Source organism: Schistocerca nitens, chromosome 4, assembly GCF_023898315.1.
Source record: "Schistocerca nitens isolate TAMUIC-IGC-003100 chromosome 4, iqSchNite1.1, whole genome shotgun sequence".
Lineage (NCBI taxonomy): Eukaryota > Metazoa > Arthropoda > Insecta > Orthoptera > Acrididae > Schistocerca > Schistocerca nitens.
Window position 1 is genome coordinate 28,607,576 of NC_064617.1, and position 24,096 is coordinate 28,631,671.

The following is a 24,096-nucleotide window of genomic DNA, read 5'->3' on the forward strand; positions in this document are numbered from 1 at the left end:
TTTGTTGTTCAAACTAACCAGAAAGAAATCTAGCAGCCTGCCTCTGAATCCCTTCGACGTCTTCCTTTAATCCGATCTGATAAGGATCCCAAACACTCCAGCAGTACTCAAGAATAAGTTGCAATAACTTCCTATACACAGGCTCCTCCACAGGTGAACCACACTTTCCTAGAATTCTCCCAATAGACCGAAGTCGACCCTTCGCCTTTCGTAATTCAATTCTCACATGCTAGTTCCATTTCATATCGCTTTGCAGCGTTATGCTCAGGTATATAATTGATGTAACTGTGTCAAGCAAGACAGTTCGGTTTGGCACTCCTGACGATACCCTCGCCTCTGATGAACATTCGCCGTCGAGGGTAAGATACTGGGTTCCTTTCCTGTTTTACTCGCGAAGTAGAACGAGGGGAAGACGACTGTCTATATGCCTCTGTATGAGTCCTAGTTTCTCTTATCTTCGTGGTCCTTACGGGCAATGTTTGATGGAGTTAACAGAATCGTTCTGCAGTCAGCTTCAAATGAGCTTCTCCAAATTTTCTGAGTAGTGTTCCTCGAAAAGAACGTTTTTGACCCATTCAAATACCTGTGAACCTATTCCAAATGCTGGTAAATTGTTTAACAGCCTGCTATGGAGCATCGTGTCAAATGTTCTCCGGAAATCCAGAAATATGGACTCTGTCTGTTGCCCTTTTCCATAGTTCACAATGTGTGATGAGAGAAAAGGGCACGCTGAGCTTTCCACAAGCGATGCTTTCTAAAACTACGCTGATTCGTGTACATATGCTTATCGGTCACCTCCCTCAGTAAAGGTGTGTTGGGCGCCTCCTGTCGCCAGCAAGTCCATCGGATGGGACCATTATGGGTGTCAGCAAGCAGTGGCACGGTGCTGTGGTGATGGGAACTCCACTCACCACGCACAGGCCTCGGCAGCTGCTGGAGCTCAGATCGCTCCTCCTCCCCCCCCCCCCCCCCCCTGCACTGCTCCACGTGTGGCGCAGACAGCGAGCCGTGTGGAGGCGGGGGTGGGGCGGTGTGCTGCTCGATGGAGCGAGTCCAGGGCTGGTCCGGCCGCCAGTTCTGCCACGGAGGCCCTCGCCCCGCCGGCCGCAAAGTGGCTAACCACGTCCGAGCCTCGCTCTCCCTCTACCCAGAGACCCCAACGCCGGAACAAACCGCGTTAATACCGCACGGACGGCGGTCTTTCGTCTTCAGCCACTGTGCTTCCCAGCGGCTACAAATCTCGCCAGAAGCGTGTGATTCATTGCCTCCCATGATTCAGTTAGGCAATAAAATGTTCTCACCCCATAGATATCTGTATGCGTCGTATTAAAATTGACAGCATACGTTCTGCTTCGGCAATGCTATGAAGAAAGCACAGCCTAGATAATACGTTTATTGATGTTGTATTCACCAAATGGCCTTGTGAAACGTATGAATATGTTGTGAACGGAATCTCCAACCACCGAAAGCAGTTGCTCCTATGATGTGGCTTGCTTGTGCGTGTTATATTCTTTAGTGAATACAGGAAAGAGAAACAGATACTGTTCATGAACAGAGAATTCAGATATTAATTTATTCTACATCTAATATCAAATAATAATAATAGTACATAACTTTTTTGCTGTGTTTGCAGCGTCAGTTGCTAACACTAGATCTGAATGTGGGAATACATACAGATACAAGAGATTTATAGTGAGTTTTATCCGTAGTGGATGCTGTTGAACTACGTGACTGTTCCCTTATAGGGTATAGAAAAATTCCCGCTCCCAGTCACAATAAAAGGCTATTTATTTCTCACACGACCGGTTTCGGGCTTGTGCCCATCCTCAGGTGTTTATACATTAATGTACATGTTTATACTGCTGGAGATCACTGAATAAATACAAAAAAATTATTTGCTGGTGACTAAACCCATACAAATGGAACGATTGTAAGTGGCAGGGGGGAATTTCTTGAAAATATACCTGTACTTGCAGGAAGATGAAGCATCATTACGCTGTGCTGACAGTTTTCCACTTAGTTGCACACTTTTTATCATTTCCATTTCCATATTTCAGTTTCATACAATTTAGCTGCATATTTCACTATTAAGAGTTCGCGACAGGCGGGACTTCCATCTCATTGACAGCGGTGTAATGGTTCGTGGCAGAGATCTCGTACCGCGGTGGCTGCATAGTTCGCGGCCCATATTTGAAAGTGCGTTCGACTGGGTCGCCACAAATACCGCAGTGCGCAGTAGCTGTACAGCTTTGTCTCGGGTCAAAATAGGAGTGGGCATCAGTTACGGCAAAGTACACTCACTGTGATAAAAAGACCTGCACCCAGGAGGATAACCCGGATTGCGATGTTGGCAGGCAGCAGATGGTGCCACACGTACAAAATTATTACAAACTGTTATTGACCAACATGTAAGCGTCCAAACGTTGTAGTTGTACAGATCTGGGATGGAGTCCTGCGGTAGTGTCTCGTGGCGCTTGTACCTGAGCCCGCAGATCCCACAGACCAGTGGCTGGAGTTGGAGTCCTGACGGCAGGCACCGTGACACACCACACATTTTCGATCCGGGAGGGATCGGCGACGCCGAAAGCCATGGCAGAGTATCCTCTGCCGCAAGGACCGGTCGGGTGGCAGCCGTACGAGGTTGTCCTATCGAAATGGAGCACGGGCGTGGACATTCACGAACAACAGGGCTGCTGGTCGCAGCTCGTCATCTGTGTATCGTGCGGCTGTCACGGGGCCCGTTAAGAACACACCCCGGCGGATGAGCACAGTGAGATATTCATCCCTACCCCACCACACCAAGTTGCCGGGACGAGTGACGGGAGACGTCTAGCCGGTCTTCGTGCCGCTGTCCCAATACCTCCAGCCACGGACCCGGTGGTCGTCGCCTCCGATGCATAACCGCGACTCGTCCCAATAGCGAGCCACTGGCAGTCTGCAGGGCGCCACCTATCCGAGTCGGGCGGGACACCGCGCCGCGGGGAGGTGAGTGGCAAGCGCCGGAACTATCAGCAAGTGGCGAACGCTGCGTCATGCGATCCCCTGCAGACAATCCATCCGTGCTCCCTGTTGTCAGATATGCAGATGCTACACGTTGCTCATGCATGCCTTTCTGTATTCATTGTCGCCAATAACAGGTAACGGTGTCCGTACGAATGAGCCGGCCGCAGTGGCCGTCCGGTTCTGGGCGCTACAGTCTGGCACCGCGCGACCGCTACGGTCGCAGGTTCGAATCCTGCCTCTGGCACGGATGTGTGTGATGTCCTTAGGTTAGTTAGGTTTAAGTAGTTCTAAGTTCAAGGGGACTGATGGCCAAAGAAGTTAAGTCCCATAGTGCTGAGAGCCATTTGAACCATTTGAACCGTACGAATAGTACGGGGCGGAATACAGCGACAGGAGCATCCAGCTTCCTGCACTGTCACGAAACGTCGACTCGTGAAGTCGTCTAGCCAGGCTGTGTGGCCAGCGCACAGCGCACGTTCAGGTGATGCTCCAGTCATGGTGCCCGCTGCCGTACTTGCTATATGAATCCGTCTTACACTGATCAGTCAGATCCCTATGACCACCGACCTACTATCGATTTAAACCTGAGCAGATACGCGTACGGTGCACGCTGTGTCTGTGAGCGAGCCGTCCGTGTGTAGAGATTCGAGAGGAGGAGGATATTGGTGTTTAACGTCCCGTCGACAACGAGGTCATTAGAGACGGAGCACAAGCTCGGATTAGGGAAGGATGGGGAAGGAAGTCGGCCGTGCCCTTTGAAAGCAACCATCCCGGCATTTGCCTGGAGTGATCTAGGGAAATCACGGAAAACCTAAATCAGGATGGCCGGACGCGGGATTGAACCGTCGTCCTCCCGAATGCGAGTCCAGTGTGCTAACCACTGCGCCACCTCGCTCGGTGTAGAGATTCGAGAAAGTAGAGCTGGTACAGAGGCCTACCGGCAATCATTCTTCCCTCGCACTATTCGCGAATGGAACAGGGTTGGAAGGATCAGATAGTGGTACCGAAAGTACAGTCCGCCACATACCATTAGGTGGCTTGTGGCGTATGACGTAGACATAGATGTAGAATGGGGCAGGCTAGCGATCTATGTGATGGCCCCCAGACTCGGCACGACCATTTCTAAAACTGCCCGACTTGTCAGGCGTTCTAGGAGTCTTCAATGCGTGGCAAAACCAAGGTGAAAGCTCGTCCACAGGAAGTGAGGTTGGGCGGCCACATCCCATTATAGATATCGCACGTCGTAGGCTGGACAGACTGTAAAACAGAACAGGTGGCGAGCTGTGACGGAACTAAACATCAGACTTTAATGCTGGGCAGAGTACAAATCTGTCTCAACACATTGTGAACCGGATGGACCTCCGCAGCCGACGACCCATGCATGTGCCAATTTTAACGCCACGATATCGGCAACTACAACTGAAATGGGCACGTGATCATTGACACTGAACATTGGCGCAGTGGGAGAGCGTTACATGCTCTGATCAATTCAGAGACCTTCTTCGTCACGTAGATGTGAGAGCGAGAATCCGTCACCTTCCAGGGGAACAGCTACTTGACAACTGTGCTATGGGACGGAGACAAGGTGACGGCGGCTCTACTGTGCTCTGGGGAACATTCTCGTGAGCATTCGAGGGTCCGGTGGAGCTCGCGTAGAGCCCCGCGACGGCCAAGGAGTGCCGTACACTGGTTCCAGACCACGTACAGCCCTTCGTAATGATCACGTTACCCGACGGCAGTGCCGTTTTTCAGCAAGATAGTGCGCGATGGCACAAGGACAGGAGTGTCGTGGCCTGGTTCGGTAAACACAGTGGAGAGTCCCAGTTGATGTGCAGGCCCCCCAACTCGCCAGATCTGAACCGATCGAACACATTTAGGATGTGATTGAACGTGGCGTCACAGCACATCGGCCCTCCTGGAATTCACGGGAGTTAGGTGGCCTGTGTGTGCAGATGTGGTGCCAACTGCCTCCAGCGACCTACCATTCCCGGACGCGTCGCCGCTGTCATCTGTGCCCAAGGTAAACATACCGTCTATTAGGTAGGCAGTGATTGTGTTGTGGCTGATCAGTGTATGTCAACCGATGGGCGTGACGTCACGAACCCACCCACGCTCTCCGAGTGAGCAGCCAATCCTGGAATAGCAATAATGGGCCTGGCTGACTGCATGAAACGTACCCACACAGTCTGCAGTGGATCGGTGAGAATCTTTTGGATGCTGCTCTTTTTATTAGAATCTGTAGATGACAATTTAGGTTAGCAACAATTTACAATTATTTATTGATAGGAACTTTCCCATACCTAACTGGAGTATGAAGAAGGGATGTTGCAATTTAGACTAAAAACTGTCCTGTCTTGAAATCTGGCATATTCCTAAATGAAATGAACAACAACTACCATGACTTGTACAAAGTACAGTTTGCCTCTGCTGACAGCGACTGTTGACGAGTATCTAGACACTATGGTTGAGGTACTGACCAACAACTAACTTGTCTGATTATACCCACGTTCCCACTTGGGAACTATCTGTGTGACTTGGTGTGGGAGCGTAAAGTGGTCCTAGTCGAGTCCGGCCTGGTTTGGAGCGTCGTCCTCAGTACGCTGCCCTTGAGACGTGGGCAGCTCGAGCTTCTTCTGTTGGGCTGTGTCTCGCATTGTCTGCAGGAGATAGTAATTCGAAAGACCGACTTTTGTCGAATTATGCCGTCTTCAGACACGAAGTCAGTCTGCGTGCCGACAACACTCACCGTCCTGAAACAGTCTCTCTATAAACTGAAGAGCGAGTGGGCGACTCCTCACCCCCTCCTGCCCTAATGTTCCGCAAGGAGCACCCAAAGGCCGCTTCACGAGCTCATGCAGACGCTTCTGCTTAATCAGTGGTGAAGCTGTGAGCAGGACTGCATAACGGATTTTATTTTCCATTAAATGCGCTGTCACTGCACGGTATTCACTCTACGTAACAAATCTATCATGAGGAACAAATGCACAGCCATAGAATCTACTTAAATCGCCGCACGCTACTCTGGAATTCTTAGCGACAGACTGACTTTTAGTTATCCTTCATGGTGCTTTTAACTTTCTTACGGGAAAGGGCTATCCTCTAACACAGGCGATATTAGCACTTGTGGCTGATTGCATCCTTATACCAGACCTCCTCTATTCAGGGCGGTTCGCGATCAGCCGCTTGATTTCTCAAAATTCTTTAGACAATCAGATGAATTCGCAATTGCGAATAATGACTACCATCAGCTGTAGAATGCAATGACGACAGTGAAAATTTGTGCCGGACCGGGACTCGAACAAGGGTTTCCCGCTTATCGCGACCTGCCGCCGTACCATTCGGCTATCCGTGCACGACTCACGGCCAGACGCAGACTGCCATACGTCGTCAACCACGCGGCTACGACCACTGTCGTCACTCCGTTCTACAGCTGATAGTAGTCATTCTCAGCAATTGTGGATTCATATGACATGTTTCGTAACGGCTGTGGTCGCCGCAGGAACAACACAGGAACTGCAATATCGCTTTACACATTCAGTCTTCTCAGCTAATTAGCTCCGTACCAGAGCCCCCACTCCCCAATTGTCTATTCTTCAAAGAATCGAATTCGTATGCATAAAACAGCTTCAAACGTCTAATTACATTACAAGGGAGTATTGTGTATTAAATATTTGACGGTAAGCATGTGAAACATTTATTTTTGACGACGCAAAACAATAATTACCTCGTTTTTATGATTTCAGATTATTCACCCACAGACTACTAAAAAATACAAAACCGAAACCGAGAAAACATTAAAAATGTTTTGAAGTTATGTTTACAGTTTTATGGAAGTGGAAGTCGCCAAGTGCTCTCATACAGTCTGGGTGATTTGCGCACCGTGAGTTGGGCTTCCTCATGACATGTTCAAATGGTTCAAATGGCTCTGCCCGCAATGGGACATAACTTCTGAGGTCATCAGTCCCCTAGAACTTAGACTTACTTAAACCTAACTAATCTAAGGACATCACACATACCCATGCCCGAGGCACGATTCGAACCTGCGACCGTAGCGATCGCGCGTTTCCAGACTGCAGCGCCTAGAATCGCTCGGCCACCCCGGCCAACCTGAGGACATGTACACACAGTGTGTAGGTGATGGTTAGTGTTTAACGTCCCGTCGACAACGAGGTCATTAGAGACGGAGCGCAAGCTCGGGTTAGGGAAGGATTGGGAAGTAAATCGGCCGTGCCCTTTCAAAGGAACCATCCCGCCATTTGCCTGAAACGATTTAGGGAAATCACGGAAAACCTAAATCAGGATGGCCAGAGACGGGATTGAACCGTCGTCCTCCCGAATGCGAGTCCAGTGTGCTAACCACTGCGCCACCTCGCTCGGTCACAGTGTGTAGCTTGACTTACTCTGTACAGACTTTAGATTAAGACTGTACTTCTTAATGAGTAGATTGTGGCAGCATTTTAAGTTTTTACATTCGATTAATAAATTTGTGAAATGCTGCAAATAAAATTTTTGCTGCACCTAGATGCTGTTAGACAGGCAACCTGCAACTGATACCGGTGACCAGCTAACCGTTTTAGCTGGATAATAACACGGATATTCCAATTTCCTTTTAACGGGAATGCGTCGACGACTGTGGGGTGGTGGAAGAAATTTTAACAGTCAGTATTTGACTGGCAATGGTGAGAGAGATTATGGTGTAAAGCTCGTGATCGCTGAAGGTTGCATCAGTGTCCTGGAATCAATTGCAACCCTCTCCGTAGTGAGGGCATGTGACACTTGTGGGGATGCGTCCGCCTGACTGGAACTCTTAAGTCCGGCGGCCCCTTTGGTGCTGTTCCAGAGGAGTGGGCTGAGGCGACACCGGGTTTCACCGCCTCCCTTCTCTCATCCGCACATACAACACAAACATAGTACCGCATTATGCACACATCCATTACACTCAGCTCCACTCAGGAGGAACACTCAAGACACGTCTCTTACACGTTGCGAGGAGTGGTAGGGCGAAAATCCGTTCCAACTAACCAGTTGAACTACTCGTCGAAGTCACTACAACAACAACGCCATAAGACACTTTCTTTGACCTTTTCTTTTCAACTGTGTGATGTAACTGAATACTGACAAACATTTATTAATTTATAAGTCAATGGTTGGCTGAGACAAGCGGGAAGTTAAGGTTTCATAAATCGTGTTTTCGTTTCTTTGCAATAAAACGGATTCCGAAGGGCTAAATCTTACTGCCACAGTTCGTCTGACTCTTTCCATTAAATCTCGCAGGCAAGAATGACGCGGCCGAGCTTAGCCGTTTGATTGGCCTCCGATGAACAATACCAGTCACACGTAGCTCAGAGCTGGACTCGCGTTAGGGAGGACGACTGCTGAAACTCGCGTCCGACCATCCTGATTTAGGTCTTCCGTGATTTCCGTAAATCTCTTCAGGCAAATGCCGGGATGGTTCCCTTGAAAGGGCAGGGTCGATTTCCCTCCCCATTCTTTCCTAATCCTATAGGACCGATGACCTCGCTATCTGGTTCCCTCTCCCAAATCAAACAACCAACCAACAAATAATCATCTCTCCATGTGTAAATAAGAGTCATCAACACATTTCCGCATTTGGGGGAGAACGTTGGAGATTTACCTTTTGTGAAAATGTGTCGCGACGACGAGGAATGTCCTGTTTTAATCCTTGCCACGCGAACTCACGTACCATAACCGCGACACTTTCTCCCCCATTCCCGATAATACAAAACGAGCTACCTTTCTTTGAACTTTTTTTTATGTTGTCCGATAATCTGATCTGGTAAGGATCCCATGCGATGCAGCAATACTCCAGAGAAGGAGGGACAAGTTTAGTGTAAGTAGGCTCCTTTTGTGGATTTGTTGCATCTTGTAAGTGTTCTGCCATTATAATGCACTCTTTGATTCGCCTACAACATTATTAATGTGATCCTTACAGTTTAAGTTGTTCGTAATTGCTATCACAGGTATTAGATTGATCTGACACAGTTTAGATATGTGTAACCGGAATTAAACGTCCTCCTTGTGGTACTCATGTGGCTGAACTCAGACTTTCCATTATTTAGAGTCAGTTGCCATTTTTTCCTCCATAGAGATTTTTAGTGTAAATCATTTTGAAATTAATTTCGATCTTCCAAAGACTTCACGTTAACTGACAGAATCATGTGCATACAGACTAACGTTGTGTCCTAGGTGATTTTAATAGAAAAGATACGTTAAAAGATCTGTTTTCGTAGTATAGCTTATTCCTCAGGAACATTCAGCTTGTTGAGATACCGGTATAAAAGCGTATTCCATTGACTACAGGTTTCGAACTAGGTACCTTAGTGCCAAATGGAACTTCATTAACCAGTTACCTTCTGCTACGAACGTGAAAATGTGAAATTTTTGCAGATTGGAAGAGGTGTTTACAAGATTTACGCGGGAGGGAAAGGACCCTCTGACTATTAGAAACAGTACTACTGGTTACCTCAACGTCGTACACATAACACATAGGTGTTTTAATAATTAATTCACATGTACACTGAAGACCCAAAGAAACTGGTACACCTGCCTAATATCGTGTAGGGCTCCCATGGCACGCAGAAGTACCGCAACAAGACATGGCAAGGCACTGACTCGACTAAAGTCTGAAGTAGTGGTGGAGGGAACTGACACCATGAATCCTGGAGGGCTGTCCATAAATCCGAAAAAATACGAGTAGGTGGAGATTTCTTCTGAACAGCACGTTGCAAGGCATCCCAGATATGCTCAATAATGTTCATTTCTGGGGAGTTTGGTGGCCAGCAGAAGGGTTCCTGGAGCCACTTTGTAGCAATTCTCGACGTGTAGGGTGTCGCACTGTCCTGCTGGAATTGCCCAAGTCTGTCGGAATGCACAATGGACATGAATGGATGCAGGTCATCCATCAAAGAGGACTCTTACGTAAGTGTCACCTGCCAGAGTCGTGTCTAGACGTATCAGGTGTCCCACATCACTCCAACTGCACACGCTCCACACCATTACAGAGACGACCAGCTTGAACAGCCCTCTGCTTACATGCAGGGTCCATGGATTCATGAGGTTGTCACCATACCCGTACACGTCTATCCGCTCGATACAACTTGAAACGAGATTTGTTCGACCAGTCAACATATTTCCAGTCGTCAACAGTCCAGTGTCTGTGTTGATGGACCCAGGTGAGGCGTAAAGCTTTGTGTCGCGCAGTCATCAAGGGTACACGACAGAGACTTCGGCTCCGAAAGCCCATGTTTCTATGAATGGTTAGTACACTGACATTTGAAGAGCTTATTTCAATACTGGTACAAGTCCATTTTTGTTCATATTGAGATACAGAGCTCTAACGTTAAATGAGCGCTGAAAAATCTGCAGTCGAGATACCAGAAATATTCAAGCATATGGCTTGTTCCTAGAGATGAACCTTTCTTTCTCCTTGTTTGGCACATTAATTTCAGAAGCATTATAGACAGAAAAGTGGAGGTAATGGACTTGTAGCACTATTGAAAGAAGCCCTTCACTTATTGATGGCCCTACACTGAAATCTGTAGCAGTTGGCAGAAGTGTTGACCTTCTGTCACGTTGAACGATTCTCTTCAGTCGTCGATGGACCCGTTCTTGCAGGATCTTTCTCCGTTCCCAGACGGAGATCTGATGTTTTAACGGATTTTTGATATTCACGGTACACTCGCTACATCGGAAATTCTGTGTCCTATCGCTCCTGCGCTGACTATAACGCCACATTCAAACTCACTTTATTGTTGATCACCTGCCATTGTGGCAGCAGTAACCGATCTAAAGACTGCGCCAGACACTTGTTGTCGTACGAGGCGCAGCGCCGTTTTCTGCCTGTCTACATATCTCTGTATTTGAATACGCATGCCTATACAACTTTCTTTGGCGCTTCAGTGTATGTACCTGATGATGTAGGTTGAAATCTCTGAAACGTGTAACGGAAGTAAAACAAATATGGAGTGGTTAGAGTAAACCTACAATTTCGACTTCAGTCCTTTCCTTACGACAGGGAATTGTTGTGAGCGACGTACACTAAAGTGTACGTGGCCATCGTACAGTTGTAGATCTTAATAGCTAGTCACGAACGCATCCGTTTCGCTGAATAAGACGGGCGGCTTTTATGTGGTGTTGGAGTAGCTGCTCGCCTTTTCCCTTACTGTTTTTTTTTCTGTTCCTTGACGCCGACATGTCCTTGTCAGTGGAGATCAGATGCTGGAGATCTCATTGTTTCTCGCCACATCCTTGGAATACCGCGGAGCGTTCGCAGCTCGCATCGAGCCGGCCGCGGCCTGCACGATCCATGAAATCTGATAGCGGCGCGGCCGGCCGCCACAATGGGCACGGCAGCCTCCATAATGCATGCGGGCGCGGCGGCGCGGCCCCACCAGCATGTGACGAGTCTGTATCGCCTTCGACACGACCCGCATCTGCGACACGCGCTATCAGCTCAGCCGGCGCTCGCTCCGATACTGCACCACTGGACGCAGCTATACGTCGCAGCCGCCGCGCTGCGTACCGGCAAGTGGAAGTGCCACAGCTCTGTCACTGTAGCAGACGTACAGGGGACAGGCAAAATAACGTGAACACCGGTAGTAATGGGATGGCGGTGTTTGACGGTCAACAACGCAGGTAAGGCACGTGTCGCGCTGGACTGTGCGTGTTCAGTACGGAGTAGGCATCAGTGCAGGTTGTTTACGAGTGGCGCACACTTCGTATTTGCATTCAGAGGACGAGGTCGACGTGCAATGAGAGACGTGACAGGGTTCCAGAGAGGAGCTTGTAGGGTCCCGATTGGTAGGAGCGTCAGTAACCGAGACAGCCAACTTATTGAATGTTTCAAGAGTAACTGTCTCAACAGTCATGACAACCTACACAAAACTTGGGAAGACATCATCGTGTAAACGTAATAGTGGGCGCAAACCAGAACTAAACGACAGAGATCGTCGTACGGTAACACGAACTGTGTCAAAACAACACAAAATTACGGCGGCTAAAGTGATTGCAGAGATCAATAGCCATCTTCGAAACCCCGTATCTATCGACACTGTCCGTCGAGATCTCCACAAAGCGAATATTCGTGGACGAGTTGCTATACCGAAACCATTAGTGAGGCAACCAACGCAAAGAAGCGTAATATGTGTTGTCAGGAGCATAAGTCCTGGACCGCTGATCAGTGGAAACACGTCATATGGTCCGAAGAGTAAACATGTTCGTCATTTCCAACATCGGGCCGGGTTTGCATCTGGAGAACGCCGAAAGAAGCCTACAATCCTGATTGATCGATTCCAACGGTTAAGCATGGAGGTGGAAGTGTGATGGTGTGGACAGCCATATCTGCTGGTCCCATCATTACTCTCAAAGGCCGTTTACAGCCAACGATTATGTGAAAATTTTAGGTGATCAGTTGTACCCCATCATTCAAATGTTGTTCCCCAACAATGAAGCAATATTTCAGGACGATAATGCACTCATTCATACAGCCAGTACAGTACATTTGTGGTATGAGAAGCACGAAACTAGATGACAGCTTCTTCCCTGGCCATCTCAGTACTCGGACTTTAATATTATCGAAACCTTTTGGGTGGTATTGGAGCGCAGATTCCGGAGAAGATTTCCGCCTCCCTCGTCACTACACGAGCTAGAAGATTTTCTGATCGAAGAGTGGCGTAACATTCCAATGGAAACTACAAAATCACTTTATGCCAGTATTCCAAGAAGAATTGCAGCTGTGTTTTGCGCAAATGGGGTCCAGCCTCTTATTAATAAACCATTCCCAAGTAAGTACAGGTACCCCTGTATATCCGTCTCGCCAACTGCCCACACGGTTCACTTTTCTTAATGCACAAGGTGAGGGCTTATTGTTTCTGGCTAATCGGCAACTTCCCTTTCTTTTCTCTCTCACTAGTTACCTCTTGGTGGGTGGTTATATTGCTAAAAGGAAAACTGGGTTCCCAGCCGTATTTCTCTGAACTTAGCATCCACTACCTCACTCTCTACCCTGACCCTGCCTAGAACATCGAATTCATTTTCTGCTAGGGTATGATTGAACCGTTTCTCGACACGCGCAGTGGAGTTGAGCTGGCATGATAAGAGGTTAAATACGGATCGGGACAGCGCAACTCTACTTCAGGAAGCTTGATTCACAGACAATTACATATGTATGTCCTGTTAAAAGACTCAGAAATACTCTAAGAACGAAACTCGCACGATTGAATAAGATGAAAAGGCAGTGCAACTGTTGGTCAAAGTTCCTGGATACGAGGCCTTTATTACTGGAGCTGCAGAAAACGCTGTACAAGTCGAGAAAATCACAAACATGCGTTACGAGAGGGCGTGAGCAAAATAAAGAAATAAGACACGTAATTGAGCGCAAGCGATAGAGAGGTAGAATCTAATGGTGGCACACGACAGCAGAAAGTGTAAGATTGCCTTAGCAGCGTCGTCCAGATGCGTTCGCAGTTACGAGTTAGCATCGTAATTCCAGGCCATTTGGTCGGCGAGCAACAGGATCGTTAAATATTTCTCTGACTAACCGGCAATCTTACATCGACCTTATGGTACCTGTAGTCCTTAACCTGTCTCAGAATGGCGCCTGAACAGCTGCATGGCGTGGCATGGAGACTGACTGCACCAGACACGGAGACGTGTCTTGACGGCGGAGGAACTGGATCCCAGTAGGGCAGAAGCGAGGGTTTCCAATAGAACGGGAGAGTGCGCAAACGGCCAACCTAACAGTGCAGACCTGCTGCGATAAGTCAGGCTGTTCCGACGCTGGCTTCTTCGGATAGCCAGAATCCCTTCTCTGACGCTTCTCTTATCTATTCGTGTGTCAAGAAGCGTTCAAGCTCACTACAAGGGGCCCCCTTACAACGGATTACACGGTACTGGTCAAAATCACTAACGTAATTCCAATTACCACGAGAAAAAATTATGGACGGTATCTCTATTCTAGAGCATCGTTATTGTCTATTTGGCATCTGTCGTCCGCTCTGACAACACCCGTAATATCACCAATCAAAATAAGCCAACATTAATCATTTCATATAGGTCTATCATTGCTACGCTCAGAAAATTGTTAATCTCTGATGAGGGCCCAATGTAGAGGCGAGCGAGACGGACATTTGTCCGGGGCGCCAAAATGTAGGGCCGCCACTTCAGCTGTAGGTGTGCGAAAAATATTGGGGTGTTAAATATTCAGCAATAGAAAAATATTACTACAGGCAAATATAAAATCTAAGTTGCAGTCATACGAGTGCCTTACTTTGCGTAGGTTACCTAAGTTTTCGTTATTATGGTGACGTCTCTGACTGCTCGTCCTGTTGCTGCGCGATCGAGACCGTCTGATTTCCGTCCACTCTGCGGGACACCATCGTCGCTGTTGTGTGACTTAAGTGTTGTGTGGCTCGCGGTAAGTCGAGCAGCAGCCGTGCACCATTCGCATACGACAATAAAAGGGAACTTCTCACACGAACCATCAAAGACCCGAAAGATCAACATAAAATACATATTTTTTTTAAATTTTACAGTGGATCTCGTAAATGCACTAGGTGATACCCGTAGATTTGAACAAGTTAGTAACCATAGTAAATATGTTCAATTCTTACACAATATATATGATTTAAACACAATGCCCAAAGAAATGCTACTAAAATGCTGTAAGCTTTTGGATCGTATTTCAACTGATGGTGGTTCTGTTCGCATAAATAGGGTAGATTTAGCAGTGGAAATTTCAGCAGTACGTGAGGTTTTGGGCAGAAAAGAAAGCATAAGCAATGTGACTGAGTTTAATTACAAACATAAATTTTATCCGGAATCTTGCTAGTCTTTTAAGAAAACTGCTAACGACACCAGTAACTGTACCAAGTGGCGAAGGAGTTACTCTAAATTAAAATTAATTAAAGACTTTTTCAGTTCGACTACAGACAATTGTCTCAATTATTTGAGCATTCTGGCAACTGACCATGAAATTGCTGACCAAATAAGTTTAAAAGATGTATTAAGAAAGTTTGCGGAACTTAATATAAGAAAAAAAAAACGATTTTGTGATTTCAGCGTACTTGATGTTACCTTGAATTATTTTCAAAATAATGGTATTCAAAATTGTAAAAAGTATATGATTAACAATTCGTGGCTAGGCACAGATATTGTTTTATATTGTTTAATTATAAGTGGTAGCTTATATGCTTCTCTCTAAAGTATATTTTCATTAAAATGTAAGCAAAATTATATATATAAATTGTGTCACGAAATTTTAACGCTGGATAGCTGATGTCAGTAGGAACTAAAATTATTAATGTTGTGTAGGTCGACAACGCACCATTTTTAAACTACGGCAACTTGTCGCCACGCACTCCTATTGGCCGTGCGATTGCCCTGTTGCCGTTAGTCGGTTGACGTGCAGTGCTGTGGTTTATATAGGGGAGCAACGTAGCCGCCAGAACGGTCCCTGTGTGTAATTAACGTAATAGTAATGTGGCGGCAGCAGTTTGCCACAGCCGGAGACTGTGAAACCACACTATCTCCTCCTGATGAATATGTAATGCGCACTGTGCTGCACCCAACTCTTTCGCCGTCAAGTGCCTCCTTGCGGTGTGTAACTGCTGGTAATCTGAGCTCACCAAAAAGAAACAGGGTGCACAAACAATTCGCCAACGCTGTCTTCCGCGCATATTCATCACTAAAAAGAAACCTTGATACTTCTTTTGTATCGTTCTCATTTTATTTCACGTCACTTTTTCGCAGCAGTTACTTTGATACAATTATTCAGCAAGTCTGCTTAGAAAAATGCACGGATGGAAATTTATTTATCTGCAACCTTTGTGCCCAGTTGAATCGCACACAACACGAAAACTTGAGCACCGTTAAACGTTACCTTACACAGTACTGATAACGTCAGCCATAAACATAGTACACTAGTACTATCAGGACACAAACTAGGCCAGACTATTCGCACTTCTAAAGCACTAAACGCTGTGGCATTGTGTGCATATTTGTTGATATTGATCTCTGTGCCATGTAACACAGTCACCTCGTTTGCAGCGGACGATTAGGTTGCCATTAAAGCGTTTCTTAGACTCAGACCCATGAAGTCAATTATGTGTAGCTTCTAATGGAACATTTGACTAACCCCTGAGTGAATAATTCGAAAAAAATTTTTGTTTTACCGTATTGAATCAAAACGGCGAGAAACCCTATAAATCCGTACATTTTCGAATAGAGAGTGTGAAGCCAATATCTGACATTTGTCTCACTCACCTTCAGATTGCTATATCTCTTTTTTTTTGTATTCACTTTTTCATGTGTTTCCTACTCTATGACGAAAAATTGGCAGCAGAAGAAATTTGATGCTGGTTGAATACTCACCCTCCCAGTAGAATGGTGTTAAATTTAGCGTTTTGTTGAAACTCCTTGCAGATTAAAACTGTGTGCCGGACCGAGACTCGAACTCGGGACCTTTGCCTTTCGCGGGCAAGTGCTCTACCAACTGAGCTACCCAAGCACGACTCACGCCCCGTCCTCACAGCTTTACTTCTGCCAGTATCTCATCTCCTACCTTCCAAACTTTACAGAAGCTCTCCTGCGAACCTTGCAGAACTAGCACTCCTGAAAGAAAGGATATTGCGGAGACATGGCTTAAACGTTTCAGTAAAATGATTAAAGCACCGCAGAATTGAATCGGTCTAGGCAAAGATCTATGAAAGAGCGTCACTGTGGATTTTGATGTTAGTCCATTATGCAGAACCCACACATGTTTCCCTCGACACGTGTGCGTACAGTCATATTCCGCAGTGTTTTAATCACTTCAATGCAAGTCCGCACTTACAGTTAGTTGACGATTGAGAGAAAAACGTCCTACGGCATAGGCACTCCTGTCTACATCAGCATCTACAAATGGAAACACCAAGAAGGAGTTGTGCTACATAAACGAAAGCTATAGGCGTGTTTCTACACTGAAAGATGATGTCTTATCAAATGCCGCGCCAGCCGCATATGATTGTCGCTAGTAGCTCCATTATGAAGATGCAAACCAGGTTTGCTTTAAACACACGCTGTAACGGCCGTGAGCGTTAATTACCTTTGAGATTGGAGATGGTGAGCTGATGTTAGTCAAGAATGCCTTTAATGCGACAAAGATGCCATCATCAAAACTTCACTGAGTTTCGACGAGGTCGTGTAACATGGCTACGAGAAGATGGATCTTCATTGTGGGGGGAATTTCCTTCTGCGATATTGCTGAGAAGTTTGGCAGGAATGTACCCACTGTACACGACTGTTGGCAGCGCTGATGTCGAGAATGTACGGTGGCAAGAAGACCGGACTTTGGAGGGCCACGTGGCACTACCGAGAGGGAAGAACACTGTGCCAGCCATATGGCTTCGGCGCATCTGCAGCAGCAATTGGATCAACAACTGGCACCACAGTGGCACAGCGAACTATTACAAATCGATTACTTCGACGACAGCCCCGAGCCAGATGCCCTTTAACGTGTATTCTACCGACACAAACTACCGTCCTTTGCGACTTCCGTGTTGTCAAGTGAGAGCTCATTGGACGGCAGGGTGGAGGTCTGTTGTCTTCTCTGATGCAAGTTGGTTCTGCCTCGGTACCACTGATGTCCATGTTTTCTTTAGAAAGGGACCATTTGAGGAAGTGCACCCAGCTGTCTGCGTCCAAACCATACTGAACCCACACCTGAGGCAATGTTCTGGGATATGACTTTGTATGACAGCAGGAGCACTCTGATGTTTATCCCTGGCGACAAATTTGTACGTCAGTTTGTTGATCGGACGCGTTGTACTGTCATTAATGAACAGTATTCCAGGGGGTGTTTCCCCACAGGATAACGCTCGACCACATACACTTGCTGTATCCCAAAATGCTCTACAGAGTGTCGACACGTTGCCCTGGTCTACTCGGTCACAAGGTCTGTCTCCAATCGAGCAGGTGCAGACAGAACATCGTCGGACGGTGACTCCGATGTCTTTCACAACCAACATTAAGCGTCCGTGTATTGACGGACCAAGAACAACAGGCATGCAACTCCAGCCCACAAATTGATATCCAGAGTCTGTACAACAGAATGGACAGTCTTTTCAAATGAGGATATAAGATGAACATCAACAAAAGCAAAACGAGGATAGTGGAATGTAGTCGAATTAAATCGGGCGATTCTGAGCGAATTAGATTAAGAGATGAGACACTTAAAGTAGTAAATGACTTTTGCTATTTGGGGAGCAAAATAACTGATGATGGTCGAAGTAGAGAGGATATAAAATGTAGACAGGCAATGGCAAGGAAAGCGTTTCTGAAGAAGAGAAATTTGTTAACATCGAGTATAGGTTTAAGTGTCAGGAAGTCGTTTCTGAAATTATTTGTATGGAGTGTAGCCATGTATGGAAGTGAAACGTTGACGATAAATAGTTTAGACAAGAAGAGAATAGAATCTTTCGAAAGGTGGTGCTACAGAAGAATGCTGAAGATTAGATGGGTAGATAACACAACTAACGAGGAGGTATTGAATAGAATTGGAGAGAAGAGAAATTTGTGGCACAACTTGACCAGAAGAAGGGATCGGTTGGTAGGACATATTCTGAGGCATCAAGGAATCATCAATTTAGTACTGGAGGACAGCGTGGAGGGTAAAAATCGTAGAGGAAGACCAATAGATGAATACACTAAACAGATTCAGAAGGATGTAGGTTGCAGTAGGTACTGGGAGATGAAGAAGCTTGCACAGGATAGAGTAGCAGGGAGAGCTGCATCAAACCAGTCTCAGGACTGAATACCACAACAACAACATCTGTACAACATGCTAGTTTGTATGCTTGCATTCAACATTGTGGCTATTACACCGTTTACTAATGTAACGTCATTTCTCATTTGCAGTGGCGTATCTCGTGCTTACATATTCCTAAGATGTTGCAATGTTAATCACTTAAAGATGTTACCGAGACAAATGTATTCCGGAAATTTCATTGCTCTACATTCATTATTTCTGGTATTGCATTTTTTTCCGTCAGTGTATATATGGAAAATCACGATACGGTGCTTAGATGAGGGTACGTCTGGCATCACAACTTTACCGCTTCTTAGTTCACACGCTAATGACGCACGGTAAGGACTGTGAACGCGAGAATTAGCTCTGATTTCTCATAATTTCCCGCAGTGGTCATTTCATGAAACGTACAAGGCAGGAAGGACTGAAGTGTTGCCCCGCTCTTCCTGCGACGTACTCCCGCCGAATTTGAACGGAAATCTTGTCAATGACGCTGAACACCTGATTTGTAGTGTCTCCCACTGGAGTTCGTTGACGATCTCAACAACGTTCTCGCGCCGACTAAACGGTCGCAGGATGAAACGCGTTGCTCTTGGTTGGAACCTGTCTGAATCTCTTATTATCCAACCAGACTGACGAGTAATGGCCAAGGATCTGCCGAACGAGTGTTTTGTAGGCCACATCTTTATGAATTGTATTTCGTTAAGATTCTCCTTATTAGTCACAAACTACAATTGGCTTTGTGTGATCATTCTTCTTCATGTCGGTCTGAATGGATACTTGTAGGTGTTTTACAGTAGTTGCTATTTGTTGTTATGTGTTACAAACAATGCAATCGTACGTCAGCGAGTCTCTTCGCTCATTTACGCGCAGTGTGTCACATTTAGGGTCCAGGCCAGTCCCTGCATCTGTCTACTGTGCCCTGCAGGTCTTCCTGTGATTGGGTTCAATCTTCTGGCCTTGCCACCTTGTTATAAACAACTGAGTCGTCTAGGAATATATCGTGATAGCGCTCCAAACGTCTTCCAGTAGATGATCTGTACACATTTTAAACAGTAACTGGCTTGTCTCGCTTCCTTGAGGTGGTCCTGAAATTAGCTTACATCTGACGATTTCGTTGCGTTAAGAGCGATGTGTTGATTTCTAAGTGGAAGTAAGTCCTGCTTCGATACTCAATAACTTCGACTTTCGTTTGCTAAACGACAGTGGAAGACTATATGAAATGCCTCGAAAATAATTTTTCAGTGGCCTGGCGCAAGTCTTTTAATTGGACTACACTTCAGCGAGGTGCACTTACGTAGCCTTCCTCAGTTATCCAACTGGGGCGATGAGGCGTAAAGCTTAAACTAGAATCCTAACTGGGTCTGTCGTTTCTGGCGAATCTCCACTTAGCTGAGAAGTGAAAGCTAGGTTGAAACTTAAATTGAAAACTCCACAATCCGGCTGGGATTCGATCAGTTGAACTCTCGTTTTCCAGTCATACGGTTTGCCACAGAACAACCAGTAACGACGGGTGCTCTCCTATATTACATTAACCTTAGTGTAATAGTTTATCTTGAGATGTGCGACTGCGTAAGTACTGCACACTCTAACTCATATTGTTTCGGGAAATGTACAGCATCTTAACAAATAATGCCTCAGTTATGATTCTTGTCAGTCTGCTGATCTTAGTTGTCTGTTCTACTGCATCCTTAGCAGTTTCTGCTTTTGTAGTCCTTAAGATTCTTTAATGTTCGAAAAATGTACTGCACACAAAAGCAGAGTTTTACACATAAACAATCGCGATGGGTGGTACAACGGGCGCATGTCCACATTTGTAAATGACTTTTGTTCGGTGTTAGCCGCTCTAGCCGTGGTACCTGCCTGCAGAGTGGTTGACGCGCGGTCTCCTCCGCCCCTATAGAAGAGTGATTCCATGATGCGAGCGTTAACCTGTTGCTGGCCGGCCGGCTGGCATTTACATAATGGGAGTGGACGGGTCGCGAGATGGATGGCGCCGGAGGCTAATAACGGGTCAATAAGGAGCCCGCCTAATTGGCACCGCCTGCTGGCGCTGAAGGGCGCAGATTTACGGCCTCCAGGGGTTACCGGGGGCGCGGGAACCCAGCCTGCGGCCCAGCACGGCAAGAGGGCTGGCACCGAGCCCTCCCGTGTACGACCTCAGAAAGTCAGTCTCGTTAAGCCTGCCAGCAGCTAGCAGTGGTGTTAAGCGATGGACGTGGCCTTCTGTGTAGTCACTGATACTGAACTATTTAAAAAAACGGAAGGTGTACACGTAGCAGCAGTGGCATACACTAGTGAGACAAAGCATGATCACCACCTGCTTAATAGCTTGTTTGTATGTCTTTGCAATGAAATGCGGCACAGATTCTGCGTATCAGGAATCCGATAGTTAGCTGGAAGCCTTGTGGAGGTTTGTGGCATTAGATGTCTATCTACAGGTAATGGCGTAAAGAACGGGCCGCTAATTTGCGTTATGGCACCCGATAGCGTCCGAAATGGTTCCATACGATTTACAGAAGGCGAATTTGGTCGCCGAGACATCAACGCAAGTTCATTTTAATGTTCCTCAAACCACTGTAGCACGGTTCTGGCTCCGAGACTCGGACAATTATACTGCTGAGAGGTGACATCGCCGTCAGGGAAGACAGCAAACGTGGAGGGATGCAAGTGGCTCGCAGCTGCCACCGAGTCTTGGGTTAGTACCACAGGTCCCATGCGAGCGCAGGAGAATGTCTCCCAGAGCATAACACTGCTCCCTCCGTCCTGCGTCCGTGGCGTGCTGCAGGTTTCGAGGCGCCGTTCACCTCGATGACGGCGTTTGTGGATGCGATTGTTGACCTAGCGTATCAAAAATGTGATTTACCAGAAGAACCGACCCGTTTCCATTGATCGACGGTGGAGTCCCGATGGTTTCTTGTCCACTACGGTCGTAACTGACAATGTCGTTTTGTCATCATACACACGTCAAATAAAGATTTGAATCACATCGGTTCCGAGAGTTCCGGAACCTGTACAGAAAATTGGAAAATGGATCGATATAAAAATCATTTCCGCCCATTTTATTTCTCATGAAAACCACATACAGCCAGGGCTTGAGAGGTGGTGGTTCAGAGTGTCTACACACCGGTACTTCTAATACCCAGTAGCACGTCCTCTTGCGCTGATACATGCCTGTATTCGTCGTGGCATACTATCCACAAGTTCATCGAGGCACTGTTGGTCCATATTGTCCCACTCCTCAACGGCGATTCGGCGTAGATCCTTCAGAGTGGTTTTGGGTCGTGTCGTCCGTTAACCGCCCTTTTCAATCTATCCCCGGCACTTTCGATAGGGTTCACGTCTGAAGAACACGCGGTCTTTCTAGTCGAGCGATGTCGCAATCCTGAAAGAAGTCATTCACAAGATGTGCACGATGGCGGCGCGAACTGTCGTCCACGAAGACGAATGACTCGCCAATATGCTGCCGATATGGTTGCACTATCGGTCGGAGGATGGCATTCACACATCGTACAGACGTTGCGGCGCCTTCCATGACCATCATCTCCCTACGTGGGCCTAACATAACGCCCCCCCCCCCCACCCCCCCTCCCCAAAACATCAGGGAACCTCCACCTTGCTGCACTCGCTGGACAGTGCACTCACCCTGACCGGGTTGCCTCCAAACACGCCTCCGACGATTGTCTGGTTGAAGACATATGCGTCACTCATCGGTGAAGAGAACGTGATGCCAATCCTGAACGGTCCATTCGGCATGTTGTAAGGCCCATATGTACCGCGCTGCATGGTGTCGTGGTTGCAAAGATGGACCTCGCCATGAACGACGGGAGTGAAGGTGTGCATCATGCAGCCTTTTGCGCGCAGTTTGAGTCCTGTGGCTCCACGAACAGCATTATTCAACATGGTGGCGTTGCTGTCAGGGTTCCTCCGAGCCATAATCCGTAGGTAGCGGTCATACAACGCAGCAGTAACAGTTGGGCGGCCTGAGCGAGGCATGTCATCGACAGTTCCTGTCTCTCTGTATCTCCTTCACGTCCGAACAACATCGCTTTGGCTCACTACGAGACGCCTGGTAACTTGTCTTGTTGAGAGCCCTTCCTGGCACAAAAGCAAATGCGGATGAGATCGAACCGCGGCATTGACCGTCTAGGCACGGTTAACTACAGACAACACGAGCCGTGTACCTCCTTCCTGGTGGAATGACTGGCTGTCGGACCCCTCCGTCTAACAGGCTCTGCTCATGCATGGTTTTTTACATCTTTGGGCGAGTTTAGTGATATCTCTAAACAGCCGAAGGGACTGTGTCTGTGGTACATCCACAGTCAACGTCTATCTTCAGACGTTCTTGGAACCAGGGTGAAGTAAAACTTCTTTTGATGTGTGTGTGAACAGGTGAGGGTGGTCTGCTGGGAGCTTCATGTTCAACATTGTACGACGAACGATGTACTACGAAACACTTGTGCGTGCACCAGCATTGTGCTCTTTCGGCATAGATGCCACAGATCCCCATCTGTCCTGCTCTACAGAACACGTTCTGTGAAGAGTCGTGGACGTCCAAACATTTGGCGCCTTGTGGTAGTTTCCCTTCCTTCTACATCTTTCTATAGAAGATCACGAAAGCAGCACGTGAAAATTCGACCAGCTTCGACGTTTTCGAGATACTCGTCCACAGGGTCTGCGTAACAATGATCTGCCCTTTACCAACGTCGCTTATCTCAATGGATTCCCGCATCTTCAGTCCATACCTTCGCTTACATAGTATTGCTACCGCGTCACGTGTCCGTAACGCCATCAGGCAGCATCCAGCGTCGCAGTGGACTGTGATCATAATGGTTTGGCTTATCAGTGTAATTTCAACGCGTGAATGGTTACGCCTCTAACCAAACTTCGGCGTTGAGTGCTTCTCTTCAGCGTCACACTGCACAGATGATCAACCAGTTCGGAGAAACGAAGATTAGACATTTACGGTCCCGACACAACAAGGTTGTTAGACATAGAGCACAAATACGAACTTCATTTTTGTTGCTGTTTCCATTCCGCAGACCGGTTTAATGGAACTCTCCACGATGGTGTATCCTGTGTAAGTGTCCTCATGTCCGCACAACTACGGCAACCTACATCCTTTGGAACCTGCTTACTTTCTCCATGCATTGGCAATCATCTACAATTTTTATTCTCCACATTTCCCACAATTGCCAAAATGAATATTTCTTGGTGCATCAGGATTTGTCTTGTCAACCAATTCCTTCCTTTACCACGAATTCCTTTTTTCCCTAATTCGGTTCAGTGCC

The 24,096-nt window shown here is 47.0% G+C and overlaps 1 protein-coding gene across 1 annotated transcript in view; it reads right to left on the reverse strand.

The window, feature by feature from the left end:
* The window catches only part of LOC126251399 (collagen alpha-1(III) chain-like), a 409,906-nt gene extending 398,450 nt beyond the window's left edge, over nucleotides 1-11,456 (reverse strand). The window contains exons 1-2 of the mRNA XM_049951802.1: nucleotides 11,281-11,456; nucleotides 2,481-2,646 (exon numbers count right to left, since the gene is read on the reverse strand). Of these exons, the coding sequence (XP_049807759.1) occupies nucleotides 2,481-2,646; nucleotides 11,281-11,456 (342 nt within the window). The remainder of the gene's footprint in view (nucleotides 1-2,480; nucleotides 2,647-11,280) is intronic.
* Between the last annotated feature and the right edge of the window lie 12,640 nt (nucleotides 11,457-24,096).